The 20,056-nt window shown below is 37.4% G+C and overlaps 1 protein-coding gene across 1 annotated transcript in view; it reads left to right on the top strand.

Moving 5' to 3' along the window:
- Positions 1–20,056, top strand: part of USH2A (usherin) — a 676,006-nt gene that overhangs the window by 444,769 nt on the left and 211,181 nt on the right. The window contains exons 40-43 of the mRNA XM_045809720.2: positions 762–1,390; positions 7,195–7,529; positions 8,470–8,592; positions 18,577–18,740. Coding sequence (XP_045665676.2) covers positions 762–1,390; positions 7,195–7,529; positions 8,470–8,592; positions 18,577–18,740 — 1,251 coding nt within the window. The remainder of the gene's footprint in view (positions 1–761; positions 1,391–7,194; positions 7,530–8,469; positions 8,593–18,576; positions 18,741–20,056) is intronic.

Here is a 20,056-nt window from a genome sequence, read left to right on the forward strand (position 1 = left end):
CATTCAAGGTGACTTGATTGTGTCGCATGGTGAAATTATTTACAATTAAGGAATTTCTCTGGAGGGCTGCAGAGTATTTGCTGTTCCACAACACCTAAGCAGGCATATGGTGGGCCTTTTTCAGTATTCATGGAGCCTCCTGAACCTTTATGATAATTGAATCAGTTAGAGTGCTGAGTGGAGCAAGCATAAAACCTGTTAACCTAAAGGTCAGATCTGTGCATTGTTTATTTATCAGTAGGTGAAAGAGCTAAATCGGCAGCTTCTGTCACAGTCACAGTAAAAAATCACCTATAATATTAACAGGGAGTAGATAAATTGCAAAACATGGATTAGAATGATAAACAGAACTAGGTATAATATGGAATATATAATGAGAGATGCTGAAGGATTTTACTGGGCTGTAAAATATGCAGGTTTATTATGTTAGTGTTATTGATTATAATTAGTTACTGAGGCTCTAGAAAAGTGTGGTGAAGCTGGAACTTTGGTTACAATAGCCCTCTTGTATATTTCCCTTTTAATAGCCTTAGTGCAGAAAATCCACCTGATATGTTGTTTAATCATTAGCATTAAGAAAGAGGAATGATTTTGATGAAGTTATCTTAGAAAGGAAAATGACGATTTAGCTCTGTAATATTCAGCAAGTACTTCTTTTGCATACTTTTATAGAAGAGTTGTCATTTATTTTAGCCTCATTTTGAAGAGATGTGGGAAGTTTGCAGGAGATAAGCACCTTTTGAATTTATTCCACTTTATAGAACCTGGACCTATGGACCCTCCAATTCTTCTGGACGTGAAGTCAAGAATGATGTTGGTTACCTGGCAGCATCCTTTAAAGTGCAATGGGGTCATTACCCATTATAATATTTACCAACATGGCCACCTCTCCCTGGAAACTTCTGGAAATGTCACTAATTGCACAGTGATCCATTTGCACCCATATACTGCCTATAAGTTCCAGGTGGAAGCCTGTACTTCGAAAGGGTGTTCCCTCTCACCAGAGTCCCAGACCGTATGGACACTCCCAGATGCACCGGAAGACATCCCAAGTCCAGAGTTGTTCTCTGATACCCCAACATCTGTGATTGTATCTTGGCAACCCCCCAAGCACCCCAATGGCTTGGTGGAGAACTTCACAATTGACAGAAGAATCCAAGGGGAGGAAGAAGTTACTACCCTGGTGACTCTCCCAAGAAATCATTCTATGAGGTTTATTGACAAGACTTCTGCTCTTAGCCCATGGACAAAATATGAATACAGGGTACTAATGAGCACTCTTAATGGAGGTACAAATAGCAGTGCTTGGGTAGAAGTGACCACGAGACCTTCACGACCTGCTGGGGTACAGCCACCCATGGTGCGTGTGCTAGGACCCAATACAGCTGAGGTAAGACACTGAGTGTTCTGTCTCCTTTACAGACTTAGGAATTTACCCTGGATTGACTCTGTGTTGAACAGAGCCATCTACTGACAAAATGCACACATTTGTTGTTTTAGGCATTCACTGGAGAAACTGGGTTTTGGCCTTTGGCCCAAACTATCTTGAATTCGATGTCAGTTTTTCATTTCTCCCTGTATCCCCTTAATTATATTGTTGAGATGCTTCCATTTGCCTCACACACCTGAAATACTTTGAATGCCACAATGGGATGCTTAGCTTAACCACCACGTCAGATTTAAATAGATCAGAAAATGAGAAGAGATGGGAAAATGTGGAGGAATGGATTAGCATACTAACAAAAGTTCCAATTACCAATATTCTGATTTTTTTAATGATCAAAGAATCAAAATGATGGGGAAAGAAATAAAAATAGCATATTACTGGGCTATCTAGAAAGTGTTCAATTATTCACTTCATTCTACTGGGAATGAACTCTAGAGGACAGGATAACTACCATTGTTTTGGCTTGCATACAAACTTCATTCAAGGGAAATTAGTGTAACCAAACAGGAGGGAGTTTTGTAGCTTAGAAGCCTCTTTTGTGTAAATACACACATGCTTCCATGGATTCAGTCTTGTACTACTGCCAAAAGCATTGGTACAGTAGCTTGCTCACCAGAGCACAAAACAAAGGATATTTGCATAACAGCAAAGTTCATCTGTTGAAATTATTACTTGGATCTATGTTGTGTGTTCCCTCTCCCCCACAAAAGCAAACACTAGGTGTTGCTAAACAGTGTAAATTGTTGAAGAAATTTAATTTGACCTATAAACTAAAAGCTATTTTTAAAAGCCGTTTTTAGTTTCAATAAGAGACTGGTCAAAGCAACACAGCTTTTTGATAGAAATATCAAAAGTGTATAGAATTCTGTTGGTAACACTCTAAAAGGAAATTAATTTGAAATACATGATATACAATGTTTATTGTACAAATTGGGCAATCTTAAGAATTGATCTTCATTCAAAAGAAAAACCAAGGCAAACCAAACAAAATCCCGAACAAACCTAGAATTATTAATCACTCCAGAAATAACTTTTTGTTTTAATCCTGAGGGAATTTTGCAAAACTTCAGTAGCAATACCAATCAATATGATGTGACATGAGCACTGTCCCTTCTCAAAGGCAAAGCTACGTAATGGACATTTTTCTGGATAACAAAAATTTTATAACTAGTCAGATCTGAAAAAAGAACAAATATTTTCAGAAGAATAATGTCTCCATGCACAATTCTACTTGATTCAGCATATATAAATAATGATCAAAGACATCCAAAACAAGTGGCCTGGATTTTTCTTCTTCTTTTTTTTATTCCTGCTTTTGATTTTGTAACCTCATCCAGGGATGAAATGATGTACCTGGCTTGTCAGCTTGCTAGAATAAAGTTTAGATTAGCTTGGCTAGGGAGCTCAGTCTCCCAGGCTCTCACCTACTAGGTCAGGAATCTAAAATCTCTAAGAAGGTACCTGAAATAATATGGCCATTGTACATTAACGAAAGTTTTTAAACTCATACCTTTAATTAATTCTCATTTTATTTATATCTAGAAAATCAAAAGTTATCAATGAAGAGACTCTTCAGGAATATTCAACTGAATCTAGTGTAGTCTGCTATGTATTTAAATATTAAAATGACATATCCATGCTTCAGTATTATTGGTTCACAGTATGTTCCGAAAGATCTTACGACTGCCAAAGTGCGTCTTCCAGTGATATGGCTTATCTGGTACTCAAAGGCATGTGACTGCAGTAGAGTGATTTCTCTTTGTAAAATAAAAGATTTAAAAGTTAAAATTGCATATATATGAAATATTAATGAGAAGTATTGTCATTAATGCACTGGTTAAGAAATTGATTCAACATTTACCACATAGAATCATTCTGAAGTATTAGGATGAAAGAAATCGTCAATAATATTAACAGCAACAACAATAATAACCCCTTCTGCTAGTATTTATTGAACAGTGACATACCTTCATGAGTGACTGTTTAAGCACTGAGGACATACCAGAGACCAAAACAGAATCCTTACTTTCATGGAGCTTACATTTTAGGCAGAACTACATGAACAAATACATTATATGCCCAGAAGTGACAAGGACTTGGGAGAAAAAAAACAAGTCAACTTAAGAGAAATAAAGAATACCAGTCAATAGGATGGGGGAGAACAGGAATGGGCTGGTATTTCTCCCTAGTTCTTTCTATATTGGGCCATATGTTCTGTTCACTGCTACCCCGTGCTGCCCGTGAGAAGTCATGGTCTACCCGGGAAAGCAAGGGAAACTCCGTATACTTAGGCCAAATAGAAAACAAAGTAACATGGTGTAATAAGTGTAAAAAGGTGATATGACTTGGCATACATTTGAGCTTTAAGAAGGGAAAATTGGAGAGCACAGCTGTATATCAAAGTCATATTCTTAATATTGTTTTTGATTATTTGATTTTAAAGAAAATAAATAATATATGATATCAAAGAGGTTATCTGAAAAAGTGAAAAACATGTAGTTTTATTTGGTATTTAATCACTTAAGAAAATTCATTGCATTTTCTAAAGTTGGCAAAAATGCTCTACCAAAACTTGAAAAAGATCGTTTGGTAAAACTATAGACCAATTTCGTATATTAATATAGATCCAGAACTTCTCAATAAAATATCACCAAAAATTGAATTAAGGAGTATATTAAAAGAATGACATGCCAGGAGACATTTAGTTTGACTCCAAAAATGTAAGGATGGTTCAACATCAGGACATCTATCAACTTCCGTCCTAAGTCAACTGATCAAAGCAGAAAGCTCATATAATTTTTTTTTATCAACAGATGCAATAGGAAAAGGACTTATAAGATTCAGCAGCCATTTCCAACAAAAATTCAATGTAAAATCAGATTAAGATAAAGTCGATTTCTAAGATTGCTGGTGATTTAGACTCAGCTCTTTTCACTTTATAAAAGTGAAAGGTTTACAAGGTTGCTTGTAAAGGTTTAGAGGTTGCTACACTGAAGTCTTGAATACAATTGAGGACTACTAGAAAATAAAACATAAAAATAGCTGTGTCATGTAACTGTGATGCTGCAAAAAAACTTCCTTGGTGGTGATGACTCAAGTGCAGCCCCACCTTCCACAGCTAAAGCAGAATAAAAGACAAGAGGCCTGCAGTTATCAGTCTTCATGTGGCAGAGTCCTCACTCGGCTCAGACAGCTGAAGCCATCCTCTGTGACCATGGGCCATGAGAAGCGGTAGCATCTGCCAGATTCTGGATTCTGTCCACGCATTGCGTTACTAGGGTGTGTACTCTTACTGTTGCTCGTTTACAAGTCTGATAATAAGCCAGAGGGAAAAAAGTTGAGTCTTAATCACCATTATCACCTATTTGTGAAGGTGGACCTGTCTTTTATGTCTGCTTAAATCAAACGAGAAAAAAAATATATATATATATATGTATGTATATATATATATATATATATATATATATATATGTATACACACACACATTTATAACATCTTATGGAAGAAAATAAAAATAATAATGATGATTACTATTTATTGAGTTCATATTAAGTTCTAGGAATTGCTCTCATTTAATGCTTAATCCAGCCCTATCAGAGAGATGCTATTACTATCCCCATTTCACAGGCAAGAATACTGGGTATTGAGAGTATAAGTAACCTGCCTGAGATTACATATAGAGAAGAGCTGGGATTCACCCCAAAGCAATATGGTGGCTCCAAGAGCCCACGCTGATTTCAAATTCTTTACACTGAAACAAATGGAGAATATGCTGTCTTCCTGGATGGAAGGACTTAATTCCACAATAAGTCAATCCTTCCAAGGTTGACGTATACACCTAACATCATTTAAATCAGAATGGCAATAATGTTTTGTTTCAAACTGGATAAAATGATCGTCAGTTTATTAAGAAGGCTAAATGGTCGAACTAGTCTAGAAAATTGTGAAAGAAAAAAATACTGAGGTGACAACTTCTTCAGTATTTCAACTTACCATAAAGCCACTGAATCACAACAGTATGGTGTTTTAATTCTTTCAAGTGCTGCCAAACCTTGACCTGAACTCAGAATGTTCTGGCTTGAGAGGCAAAGAAGTGGAATATCACATATTAGTCGGGTTGAATTTAGCTGTCCTAACTCTTCCATTTTTCTTTTACTTGTCATGTAAATGACAAGAAGCCCCCTGAGTTTGACCTTGACTTGTTTTTTGTGTCCACCAAGCACTGCACCTCCCAAACAAACGGAATCCTCTATCCGTTCTACAACCTGTGCTCTTAGGTTTCTTTGATTTTCTCTACATCCAGACACATCCACTATGCTCATAAGCAACACATTTAAAGCTTCGTTTCACCCCAGCACAGTGTGGACCACTGCAAGAAGTTTTTAAAATTAACAATTTCAAGCCATGTAGTAAAAACTGAATAGATATCGGGCCATGGCTAATTATAAGTTAGGCCAGTTGTCATCAAGCAGCTGGACAACTGACACGAGGTGGGAGCCCATTTTGCTGCCACTTGTTAGGAAGAATGCACTCTGAAAATCTCAGGTGATATTCCTTCTGGAGAAAACTGTTTTCCCTTTGATTTAAGATAGAATCGTTAGTTAGACCTTCTCTATTCCAATTTTTGTGTTACTTTTTTCTGACTTTCATTTTGTATAGAGTTACAAGTGTGGATATCGATATATATTACTCTGTGGAAATCTGTCTTTTAAATTTTCAAAATAACTATGCTCAGAAAAAAAATATAATCTAATCAGCTGTGACTACAGTTGCTTACTGAACTCCATCTCTGTGTGCATGCATTAAATCAGTATAAAATTTAGGCCTTGCCATCAAGAAGCTTACAATCTACTTAGGAGATGAAATATATACTCTAAAATTTAAGGAACATTGCAAGACAATGATAAGAGAGGAACCAGAATAGTGTGTAAAAAAGTGATTTTTTTTAATGTCCTATGAATATTTTTCTAGGGTTCTTCTACCCCGAAAACGTGAGTGTGTTACCACTACAGCCTTACAAAATTTAGCCAAAAAAAAAAAAAAAAAGGAATATTAAACATTGTAGTATTCCATTACAAAACGTTTCTTTTCTCCTGGTGTTCAGGTCCATGTGTTTGTTCAATAGGATCATCCTTTGCTTGTCTTTTTAAAGGCTTATCTCTTATCTCTGAGAAAAGAAGTTGCTGTTGCTTTACTTTCTAGATTATGCACATGTGAGATTCAGGAACTCAATTGTGCATCCTCAGAAAATGCAAAGAATGATCCCCACCCTCACCATCCAAAAAAAAAAAAAAAAGTAGTGACATATTTAGAGTACATACTAACAATACAAAGCAGGGAGTTCTGATGTTTCATTTAATTGAGTTATAAACAAGAAAACTGTCAGATCCTGCCGCTGCCCCATTGATGCCTGCGGATGTGTGAATTTCCTCCATGTGTATGCTCTGTGTCCTTTAGAACACCCACAGTGGAGATGAATCGCTAAGGTGTGTATTAGTCTGACAGTCCTAGAAAGTATCACGACGAAAAGCCAAACCCAGGAAACAGCATTTCATTTAGTTCCTGGTGTACTGCTAATTGATCCCAAACCCTTCATTACTGTCTAGTGCAAAAGGCTAAGTCGAAAGGAGGCATTTAGAAAGTGGCTTAAGTGAAAAAAAGGCATGGCAAAATTCTAGGTCTTGTGAACTTCACTTGTTCTGTTCCTGTGTTGTCGCACTGATTCTAAATTTATCTTTTATTTCAGGTCACTTGGAAACCCCCACTCATGCAGAATGGAGACATGCTTAGCTATGAGATCCGTATGCCTGATCCTCAGATCACAATAACCAATGTTACTTCCTCACTGTTAAGTCGAGTAATTACTCATTTGATTCCTTTCACTAATTACTCTGTCACCATAGTGGCTTGCTCAGGAGGAAATGGGTACCTAGGAGGGTGCACAGAGAGTTTACCTACTCATATGACCACCCACCCCACCCTACCGCAGGGCATTAACCCATTGTTGGTGATTCCACTAAGTGAATCATATGTTGGGATTTCATGGCAGCCACCATCCAGACCAAACGGACCAGATTTGAGGTAAGAGAAGGTGACTGTGCTTTTGGATTCTGCTATGGTCTTATTGGAAGGAAGGAAGGAAGGAAGGAAGGAAGGAAGGAAGGAAGGAAGGAAGGAAGGAAGGAAGGAAGGGGGCTTTTACTCACGTACGAATGTAGAACTAATTCTTAATTGGATACCCCCCACTCATAAGTTGAATACAATTTCATATTGTGTATCTCGACTTATATGGAGCCATAAATGTTCATTAATATAGAAATATAATTTTGTGAAGCTCTAAAACCCCTTGAAATAACAATCACTGTTCTCTAACAATTCTTGATGTAATCCTTCTCTTGGTTTTCAGAATATATTTTTATTATATGTTAGACAAACTTGATGCATGTTCTAAATGATACATTTACACAAAAATGCCTCAAAATTCTGAAACTAACACAATAATTCTCTGGCAGGGTATTATTATCTGTAAACTTGTAAAGAACATGGTCAGGGACATAGATAAGATGAAAGAAACGTGTGTGATTCTGAAATAGCTTTTTAACAACCTCAACTTGACACTTAGCCAAGAGTAGCAAGTTGATAATATTATCATTATTTATAAAGCATTGATGGGTTGATGTCTTAGGACACCATTAACTTTATAAGCATTTTGTATTTCCACTTTGTGTGTAACTGGCGATAAAGTTTTGGCAAATCTGAAATAGAAGAAATCTAAAATGTTATCATTCTTACTGATAATAGTAAAATGTGAATGTAGCTGATTATTTCAAAATAATTGAATACCTGAAACTTGAGCCAGAAGACAGTGATTATCTGGGAAAAAAACTTCATGATTGTAAATTAAGATGTTTTCTTTACGTTTATGTGCACACACCAGACACTCATACCATGAAACAACCTGAATTTTGGTAATAACATTAGTTGAGATAATCCCGATGTTACTGCTTGTCTTTTGCTTTAGATATGAGCTTCTGAGACGTAAAATCCAGCAACCACTTGCATCAAATCCCCCAGAAGATTTAAATCTGTGGCACAATATTTATTCAGGAACTCAGTGGTTTTATGAAGATAAGGGTCTTAGCAGGTGAGATTACAAAAACTATAAAAACAAATGCTGGCATTTAGTCTTGGGCACGTTGACTAGTTCAGAGAATCTTCGTGTCTCCATTGCGTGCGCATGTTATCAGTTGTGCAGTAAAACATGTTCGGTGATTATCTGTGGCATTAATCACCAAACTGCAACAGTCAGCATGTTTCATGTTTGCCGTCTTAACTGTACACTTAAAATAAGCCTTTTGAAGTCGAACCTGTACATGTTTGAGCCTTAACCTATTGCCTTTGTCACAGCTCTAGCAAAACATGAAAACATAATAGAGGAATTTGGAAAAACTGAACAGCTACAAAACAAGGGGAAGAGGGGAAGGAATGACTGGGCATTTAACAAAATGCTTACTACTTCTGGAAAATAATTCAGCCCACAAAAAATTATTTAGTTAGCATGAAAGAATTCAACCTAAGGTTCAGAGAAACCAGGAGACAGGCAAACCGGCGATGTCAGCAAAGAGCCCTGCTTGGGAGGGCCCGCAGACCTGGGTGGGTTTCAACCTGTGCTGGAGAACCAGGTTTGGGACCTTACGCAAGTCACAGAAATTCTCCAGGCTTAATTTTCGCTTTCAATAAAATAAAGAGATCGGATGGGATTAAATGATTTCTCAGCCTTGATGAGTCCAAGCAATGTAACCAAATCACCGGAAAAAAAAACCCCAAACCCACAACTATTATTTTATGAATGCTTTTCAGACATGTTTTTCAATAACTTTTCTATCAGCTTCGTTATTTTCCTGGACCCACCTCTGACTCACTCAACTATGAACGCTGTTTATAGCTCTGGCCTTGCCTCCCCTCACTTCCTCACCTAGGCTTGTCTCGGCCTCATTCTCATCACTTCCAGGGCCTGTGATGTGCTATACTTCCTCGCTCAACTTCTCCCCGTCGTTCCCCTCTCCCTTTGTCTGACTAGATTATCCATCACACGGTGGCCGGGAAGTTTCCTGGTGGGCTTCCTGCCCACTCTTCCTGGTCTGACTCAGCTGCCCCTTAATGTATTCTCCCAACACCCTTACATATCACTAGTGTCAGTAATGTACTGGCCTGGCGACTTGTCTGAACACCCCGTTATGTCGTCAGATTCACCCTGAGGCAAGGCTTTCCCTTCATCACTTCTGCAGTCTCAGTCACTAGCATCGTGTGTGGCATATCGTGGGCACTCAAATAGTTATTAAATGAAAATACGTCAACTCAGTAAAAGGTGGGTTATTCCATTTCTCTGTGACTTAGGAATATTAATTGTAGTCTTATTATTTGGGGGGAATGGGTAAAACTAAGGAAAATCCCCATCCATCTTAAAGGATTGCAGTAGGAAAACCTTATAGATATTGTAAGGTTCTTGGGGAGGAGGCATCACGTGAATCTGATGAAGCAATAGAACCACGTGAAATTGCCATTTTTGTAAGTCAACCTAGATTATCATGGTCGCTGGACTATTCTGCACTATTTTTAATTCATTATTTACTTCATCCAACGTCATTCTTTAATTATCACTTCAGTTGAAGAAATTCATGTATTCAGCAATTTCTTGCTTGCTATCTGCTGAAAGGCACTGGGATAAGACAAAAACGGATTCAGCTTAACCCTTGGTCTCAAAGACCTCACAGTCTAGTGGAGGAAAACACACCACACCCTCGGCTATGAGTGTACTAATTGCTTTTTTAAAAAGATTTTATTTATTTATTTGAGAGAGAGAGAGAGAGAGAGAAAGCATGAACTGGGGGGTGGGGGGAGAGGGGGCTGAGGCTCGATCCCAGGACCCTGGGATCACGACCTGAGCTGAAGCAGATGCTTAACCAACTGAGCCACCCAGGCACTCCTGTATTAATTACTGTTATCCCAGGTCATTACTTAGTCACCAACACTGCCTAGGGAAATCATATAGAAAAGTAGCTTTCTATGATCTGTGAACTCTGAGTGCCTTAAGTATACCATTTTCCAAAAAAAAAAAAAACAGACCTTGACTATTTAACATTACTGAGTCAGATGTTTAGCTATGAGATGTTTGTCTGAAAAAGAGAATAAACCTCAGAAAGTTAATGTTTCTTTGTAGAAAAAATGAAAAGTTATAAAAGAGTTAGAGCCAAAGCCAAACATTTATTATTGAATTTTTAGTGATGCCTCTAAGAATTTTTAATGAGAAGTCCAATTCTAAGATATAAGAAAAGAGATATAGTTAAATCCCCACAAATCAAGTTGAAATGTAAGGTGACATGAACGTATGGATGACAGCTGCTTCTAGAAGGAAAGTAAACATCTAACAAAATATGGTGAGCGGTATTTTAACTAGCCTCATAATGCTAAATGTCAAGGGATTTTTTCCTTCCTGCTAGGACTAGCAAAAAAAAAAAATTCTTTTTTTATTCAAGTAATTGCTATAACCCATGTAAGCAGTTTGTGGTTAAAAAAGAAAAAAATATGCATTTCTTTTTAATATTAAAAATAAATGGTGTGAGTCTTCATATGACAAGAATGTTTTTTTTCTAGCCCCCTACCCTTTGTAAGTCCAAAAAAAGGCTAGGGGCCCCTTCAGCCCGTGGAGGGTTCTCTCATAACTCTGAGAGAAAACTGGAAATTAGTCCACTGGTGGGCACTGTGTGCTGTGACCATTTTTCTGTTAAGAAGTGATCTTTCTCGGTAGAGGCTGCCATTACCCACCTTGGCTGCTAGCAGCCAGGGCTCACCACCACTGCTGGTAAGCCAGCGGTCTCTCATACAGCACAGGGGAGGACCCAAGCTCTCAGCTTACTTTGTTACACACCAGTCTTGCAGTTCCTTAAGGAACTGCTTTTGTCTTGTTGGCTTATTTGTTTGGTTGCTATTTTTTGGGATGGGGAGGAATAATTGAATTCTAATGCGTTTAAGAGGAACAAGCAATTTCCTATTCTCCTCAGACTCCATCATTCCTTCTTTCTTTCTTATTTTACATAGACATAAATAAATGGAACACTGAAGTGTCTCTCCCCATCTTGACCTGATATCACCATAGCTACATCTAGAATCAGTTTTTTTAAATGGCACTTCTTTTGACACAAAAAGTAAAATTAACTCAAGATTCACTGGGCAACCCTTTATGAATGTATCTGTGAGTGTAAATATAAATTGAAGTCAATTTCCTTGGTCAAGTGATCTATTCTGGTTAGCTATATGTTCATGATAGAAAACACACCAATTTAATCTAAATTGTTATTATATTCTGAAGTTCAAATCATTCTAGTAGTTATTTTTCCCATTACATCTCCATGTACAGAATAGAATATTGAGCTAATTACCCAGATAATTTAATTAAAACAAAAATAGTTTTATTCTTATGATTATCTTAGGTAAGGGGTGATTTTGTCTGAGTTGCACAGTTAAGTTGGCTCATTATTGAATTTTTGCTCTGTGTAGACACAAACGCAGTGTAACTCTAGGTCTATATGATTTGTCAGTTTATAACTTTTCTTCCTTAATAATTCTGCGCAAAATAGCCAAGTTATGGTTGTTGGGGGAACCATAACTTCAGGTTCCCTGACATTTTCATCACTTGGAAAACCTGGCGAACATGCTGTTATCATCTGATGCTGAGGTGAGCCAGGCACGGTTTAATGGGGGCCAGCGACCTCCTCATTGTAAGCATCAGCCCACCCTTATGATTTCCAGTGCTTTGTTTTCTGAGTGATCAGATAAAACTACCAAGAACACAGTGATGGCATGCCATTCTTTTTGCTCTGAATTTGATGCAGGAGGAACAAGTTGTAAGAAATCATAGGTTATTTTTTCTATTTTAAGGAAAATGTTGACTTGTAGATAATAGTAACTTAACTGCAATTAAGTTTATAAAGGGAGGTATGTTCTAACTCCTGTTCCTTCCTATTATTTACAAATTTCTCAATGTTCTTCTTTGCAATAACAGTCTGGAAAGAGACTTCCATGTGACTCCTCAAGGATCCATTAATTGTCTTATCTTTAAATGAAAGTATTCAAGGTGCCTGGGTGGTACAGTTGGTTTATTGTCTGACTCTTGATTTCAGCTTTGGTCATGATCTCAGGGTCCCGGGATCGAGTCTCTTTTCAGGCTCCATGCTCAGTGGGCAGTCTGCTTGAGGATTCTCTCTCTCCCTGTGCCCTTCCCCCCCCCAAAATAAGTAAAAAATCCTTAAAATAAATAAATGGAAGTATTCAAAATTAAATATGCATCTTATTTTCAAAGAATAGTTGGACTTGAGTGTTTAGCTATATATACCATAAAACCTAAGTTTATATTTTACTGGCATAGATTCTAATTTTTTTTAAACCTCCAAAATGAAATGTTTCAAGCCCTAAAAGAGGATGTAATTTCTGGGGGATAAAATTCAAAAGAATAAACTTTTCATTCCCCTCCTTTGCAATAAGATCAAATGAACACAGAATGACATGTCCTGCTTTGCTAATATGGAAAGACTGGGCCAGTTCCATGAGACCTGTTCCTATTGCATAAGTATATTTAAGTTGTTGCTCTTAAGTAAAGAAGTTAACTTTGTACATATGAAGGGTGAGTGGAAGGAAGGCTTTTCTCCCATGACCCCTAATGTGAGGTAGATCCTGTTACCTTCTCCAAAATGTGAATAGAAGTCAGGTCTCAGAATGAACGCCAACTTCTGCACATTGGTGTGCCATCTCATAGGAAGGGACTTATTCAAAATGAGCAAATATGTGTCTTATTTCACATTTAAATTAAAGTAGTAGAGTCACGGTGTGTTTCTCCATTGAGATTTTTTTTTTTTCATCGCTCTAAATTTACCTCAAGCTATCCTTTTCCAAGTGCCATCATATGAAGCCTTACTGCATGAAAAATGAGCCTCCAGAGGTGGAAGAATGCATTTTTGTCATAGGAGATTTTTTCCCTAATGTTTTACTTAACCCCCCCCAAAACACCCCAAAACAAAACCCTCGTTTCTTTGCATTTCTTTCTAACATGATGACATAGTAGAACAAGACAGGAATTACAGCAAATTATTTTAGGTGTGGCATTCTGGTAGCGTAAGTATCGATGGCCACAGTGATATGACAGCTCCAACTGCCCTCACAATCTAGAAAGCACCATGTTATAAAAACTTTCAAGGGTGATAAGCATTACTCTTCAATATCAAAAGAAAAAAATCCTCAGTAGCATTTTTAGAAAGAGTAAATAAGTGGTATAAAGAAAAGGCAGATACCATCAATGAAATATTTAAACAACTGCAGATTTAAGCCGTAGAAACAGTGTTGCATTTTTGTTTGCTTATTTATTCATTCCCACAAAGGGTTTGGGGATGTAAGGAACAGTATGCTGTCTGAGGCTTCTCAAATCCTCCCGTGTGTGATGCTGTACGCCAGCACATGCTGGGCTGTGGCAGGTTTGAAGAAGAGTTAGTGGAAGAAGCAACTGAATAGGCTGCATTTTCAGAAGCATGATTTATACTGGTGACAATATTGACACATGAATTCTGTTAGGACATCAATAAAGTTGACACATTTTTAATTCTGATGAAAATAACCTGAGGCATTCTGTGGCTGCACTGAAGAACTTTATTGGTTACAAAAACACATCAGACCCTTTCAAGATACAAGCCTTCACACGTTTTGCCCTGGAATAATGCTTCCCACTAGACAAATGTCTTCATTGCACAAAATGCCACTTGTCATCAATACCTAGCCCAAATGTTACCTCCTCTGTAAAGACTTCCTGACTGGATACTGGAAACTAGGTGCTCTATACGAAGCATGTTGGAAGGAAAAGGAATAAATGAGCCCCTATTTTAGGGGTTCTCATTTAAAAACATATTTCTATAAAAATGTATGTACTCCAGTGGAACAGATAACATGTTTGTTATGTTTAGCATCTAGAATGTTGTTAGTGTTCAACAAATATTCTTGAATGAATGAACAAATGAATGAATGAAATCATATAGCAACATGAGAGACAGTATAATGTGTAAAGGAAACATCTTGCTGAGTTTCAGTAGGGCTTATTTCTCTATTGGACAGGTAGATTTTTGTGACGTTAATTTACCAAATCATATATGACCTGAAAGTTATGAGCCTGATTGCTTTAGTAACTATGAAATATCCATTCATTCATTTATGAAATTTGCTACTCCGTAAATAAACAGATTCCTGGGTCATAAAAACTTCAACATCTAAACGGAACCTAACTTTCTAATTCACTTGAGCAAGAACAACTGAACCTTGAAATGAGTACATTTCCATAAATAAGTTTTTAATATAAATTATCTTTTACAAGGGAAAATACCATAGTCGATTCTAGAGCACAACAAAGTTTCCCATTTTCTGTGTGTTGGTGAAGGGAGGGCTTGAGGATGGTCTCAAACAAATTAGTAATTTAGAGAATAACTATTGTAATAACCCAGTCTTCGTAAATTGACCTCAAACAGTTGGTTTTACTGGCTCTATATGAAGTGTTCATTCACTTTGCAGATTTCAAAAGCTGTTTCCTACAGAGTTTGAAATGGTACATTTTTCAAGACATCCCTAGGGAGCACAATTAGTATTTAGAGAAGAAATTGGTTTGATAAACATAATTTTTGCGTGAGTATATGATGTCAATCAATCTAGCATTTTTCTTTTGAAAGTATCCTTTTATTATTAACTAAATGGAATGTCACATTTGATGTCAATAATCAACACCTCAGTCCATCTAAAAACCAGCATACCTTGAGTGGATGGGAAAAAAAAAAGACTTTAAGCACACTAATATATACATTGTTTTTTGATGTGAAGTGGCAAAATACAAACTGACACATATAGTCATAAGTATATATACTAACATAAAGATTAGGCTTTGGATGCAATGAAAATGGCATATTTTAGTATTTCGTTTAAGAAAATTCAAGATTTTATATCCTTAAAAATTTAACTTAACCATTTGAAAGTTAAAGAAAATGCAAAAGACAAATTCATGACATCAAGTCAAATGCCTATTGATTTCTCAGTTAAATAAAATAATGAGTAGTGGAAAGAATTTAAGATTAGAAATGAGGAGGCTAGAGGCTCGCTTAGTCATCTTCACTAGTTGTACAACCTTAGGCAAAGCCACTTAACTTCTCAGGGTCTCAGTTTTCTTATCTGTAAAATGTAGCAGGTATTTTATTATTTGCAGTGGAAAAATTCTATAGCCATGTCTTGCTCAAAAATTTTAATAGTACTTTGGAAACGGGCACTCCAGTGATTTATAGGACCTCAATTTCTTTTATGCAGATATAAATTGTATATTTCACCACAGGTAAATTATGACAGAATAGTTTAAAGTATCACAGTAAGAACTAAGGCCCTACAGAAGTTGTTTACAATGTATCATTTAGTCAGGGGATGTTGTTAATTCCACTTGCAGAAAAGAACTACACAAATGGTATCACTTTAAAGCCATAAAGATTACTAAATGTATAATAGCATAAACATGTGGAAGAAAAATTCAACTATTGTAGGAGAGAAGATTAGGCATCCAGACGCTAGCTAAATTTGTTTTAAGCCATTTTATGAAGTAAAACACAATTAAAAGTATTCCACCCAGGGAGAAAGCTAATGAAGCCAAGGTCGCTGGTTCAATTCCCAAGTGAGTCATTAGCTTTTGTTTCATTCCATTGTCACCGACTCGCTACCCTCTTAACCCCAACTCACCATCTTCAAATTCGTACTCGTGGTTACAGAGGAAATTTGGTGAGACTGTTTGGATATGTAAGCAAAAATCTATCCCCAGTGCTAGAGAAATAACTCAAAGGTCAAGCCCCAGTGATATGACATCATCTGAGTATTGACAGATCAGATTATCCTCATGATGATTATTGCTATTAGTATCACCATCATTATTATGGTGGCAGCATCGCATCGTGGTTCAAAGAGCAAGCTCTAGAATTAGACTGTCTTGAGTTTCAGTCGGCACTGTCCCACTTGCCAGCTTGACAACTTGAACAAGTTATTTAACTCTTTGAGCCTTATTTTCCTCATTTTCAAAATAGTTATAATAGCTCCTTATAGGGTAATTGTGAGGAATGAGTGAGTTAATGCATGTGGAAAATCCCTGAAACATAGTAACTACTAAGTAAATGCTATTATTAACTTTTAGTTGTCTTGGTCATGTTGACTATTTGGCACTTGCTGAAAAGCATTTGTGGTAGTTTCCTCCTGCTGCTGGAAACAAACTAGGTGACATAAAATGATAGAAATTTATTCTCTCACACTTCTGGAGGCTTAAACTCCAAAATCAAGGTGTTGTCAGGGTCATGCTCCCTTCAGTCCCTGGAGAAAAATTGTTTCTTGCCTGTTCCAGTTGCTGGTGGTCCCAGTTGTTCCTTGGCTTGTGAAGGTGTAACTTCAATTTCTGCCCTCTGTCTTCGCATGGCCATCTTCTCCCTGTGTGTGTCTGCCTCTGTATCAAAATTTTCCTGTTTATTTTTATAAAGACATCAGTCCATTTCATTTAGGGCTGTCCTGAACCTAGTATGACCTCAACTTGACTACATGTGCAAAAACCCTGTTTCCAAATAAGTTCACATTCACAGGTACCAGGGGTGGGACTTAAATATACCTGGGGGGGGGGGGCACAGATTTCAAACCATTACAGCATACAAAGCAGAAAATAAAAGAAAATAAAGCACAAGAAGAAAGGGTAAAGCAAACAAATGTAGAAAATCTGGTGCTAGTACTTGTTTAGGGAAAATGGGTAAATAGCCTCAAAGAAATCACTAAGTCCTTACCTATCACTACAACAGAGCAACACCTTAAATGTGGCTCAGGCAGAGCCCTGCAAAAATATCTTTGGACCACGAGTGAGAAACAAGATGACTTCAACAAGCAGTAGAAGCAGACTTCTACAGAGGTGGTAGCAAAATGCTGTGACAATCCTGACAGAATTATTTGACACAGTCCTGCAAATGGCATCCTCCCTTTGTCAAGCCTGATAAGTTGTGACTTACAGAGACACATTCCATGCCCCCTGCATTGGATGCAAGGTATCCTGCATGACGTCATAAACCCAAAGAAGGTGATGATGATCTGAGGCCAGCATTTGCCCTGAGTACTGGATGTCCCCAGGGATAGTGATGTGTTGTGCGACATATTTAAGCTAGTTTCGTGGTCTAAGCAATTGTCCAGGCAAAGCCTGACTGTGTCTATAAATAGCATTTTCCTATCTGGGCAGTTTTGAACCAAATGAAGAAAGCATGATAGCCTTCTGCCTGAAAGAGGCAAAAAGAACTAAAAAAAAAAAATTGATGGCTTTACTCTATCTTTGATTTAATATATGACTTGGAAAATCCTCATCATATCACATCACCATGTCCAGTTTTCTCCTTCTGCAAAGCAATATTTGGTTTCCACTGTATTGACTCAAGTAAATATGTTCACATGATGGCAAAATGCGGCTCACTGTAGCAAAACTCTCAGCGGGAGAACGTTGTTACCCTTTGGTCACAGTTACGATTTAATTTAGGGGTTTATCTGCCTTCCAATGAGATTATGGGAAGGAAGGATAGGTGTAGGAAGAAAATGGTGATGAGGGATTCTGATATTTGAAAATGGATGAGTTTCCCAAAAGAAGAGCATAAAACTGTCTGGATCAAATTCAGATAGAACACTGGCAGGTTGCCAGATTTGTAATTGCATCTTGAATTGAGCTGTAATCCTTACCACTTCCGAAAACAATAAGAGTGAGAAAACGATAAACCACATTTGTTTTAAATAGCGGGTACTTGCTTTAGCATTCCTAATAAAATATTTTCCCTGACACTTTGGTGAAAACTCCAGAGCTACAAAAATAGTGGAATGTCTTTTGTGTAGGGAGGAAAAAGAAGATAATTCTCTTTTGTAGGGAGAAGCAGAAAATTGTGCATTTTAAAGGGATTAAAAAGGGAAATCCTGTATTTTGTAAGGAAAAAGAAATGTGTGTGTTTTGTTTTCCGCAAAAGAGAAATTTATAAGGACTTTTTAAAAAACGACCTTTCAGGTTTACAACGTACGAGTATAAGGTGTTTGTACACAACAGCGTGGGTTTCACACCGAGCCAAGGAACTACCGTGACAACATTAGCTGGTCTTCCAGAGAGGGGAGCCAATCTCACCGCAACTGTTCTTAACCACACGGCCATAGATGTGACATGGGCTAAACCAAGTAAGTAAGCTTTTCATGTCTTCAGTTCCCCTTAGCATATTAATACCAAGATGAATTTAAAATGGACACATTAAAAAATAAAATCAACAAAAAGCCGAGAAGCATGTGCTATTCTTCAGAGCCAGACTCCTTCCCCCTACTTTGACATCCTTCTTGGGCCTTCTCTCCCTCTTCCACTCCTTTTGGTTGGGAATGTAGTTTCTGTCACCCCAGCCAGTTGTGCTAGAAATAACTGCATATTAATTTGATAGAATGTACTACTGTGCACTAACCCACAAAAAGCTCTGCCCCCCATCTTGTAACTCAGCACTTACTAGCAAGAACTGTTGACTAGGATTGCAGGGATTTTTCCGAGTGAGTCATCTTCAACACTGGTTGTAGACAGAATTCCAGGTCAACACAGGAAAATAGAGCCTGGGCATCTTCAATAATGGGCTTGCTTCAATAATGCAGGGGGCTCGCCCTGACCCCATTCGGAACACTCCTTTATGGGCAATTAGAAGAGCTCACGGATGGATCTCATCTGCTCCCGCAACTTTAGAAACACAAAAACTGAAATTTCAGATCTCTTTGGTCAGCAGAGTAGCATTTAACAGCAGACCTGTTAATTTGTAGTGATCCATTATCACAATTAGAAAACAACACTGAATTTACCATGGAAATATGTGTTGTAACCATTCTTAGAAGTACCACTTGAGATCTGGCAAGTAGTTGAATCAAAACTTGCTAGAATATTACCAAATACTGAGAAATACCTAATTCAGAAATTCCCAAGTAAAACGTTTGTCTTATGAAAGAAAACGGTACCTGCTTGGGTAATCATCTACGGTTATGTGGAAAGATATAAAACTACTCTTGTCTGAGGAATAGTAACCACGTGATTTTCATCCAACCTTTGAGTTTTGTTACAGCCTGAGACATGCTTCCTGTTCTGTTTAGAACATCTGAGTGAATTTGCTCCGTGTTGTATTTTATCAATTGTGAATTAAAACCAAGATGAGGTGACATTAGCGGTAAATTGAAATCTGTACTGGTTCTGTTGATCTACGTTGCCACTAAATAACCCATTTTTACAGAAAACTATCACCCTAGGATTTTTATAAGGTAGCAGGTTTCTAATAATCTGTGTCACCTCTACTGGGATCTCTTAAGCCATTTAAATGGAAGAACGGAAGTTAATTGATGCTTATGATTACCCTCTGAGACACCTCTGGGAAAAATACAAAGTTTTTATCTGGAGATGGATTTTTATGTATAATATATTTTCACTCCTCTCCCTCTTCCTCTCTACTTTACCCTCACCACCTGATTCATCT

Source organism: Ursus americanus, chromosome 2 (assembly GCF_024610735.1).
Source record: "Ursus americanus isolate L20-20 chromosome 2, mUrsAme1.1.p, whole genome shotgun sequence".
Lineage (NCBI taxonomy): Eukaryota > Metazoa > Chordata > Mammalia > Carnivora > Ursidae > Ursus > Ursus americanus.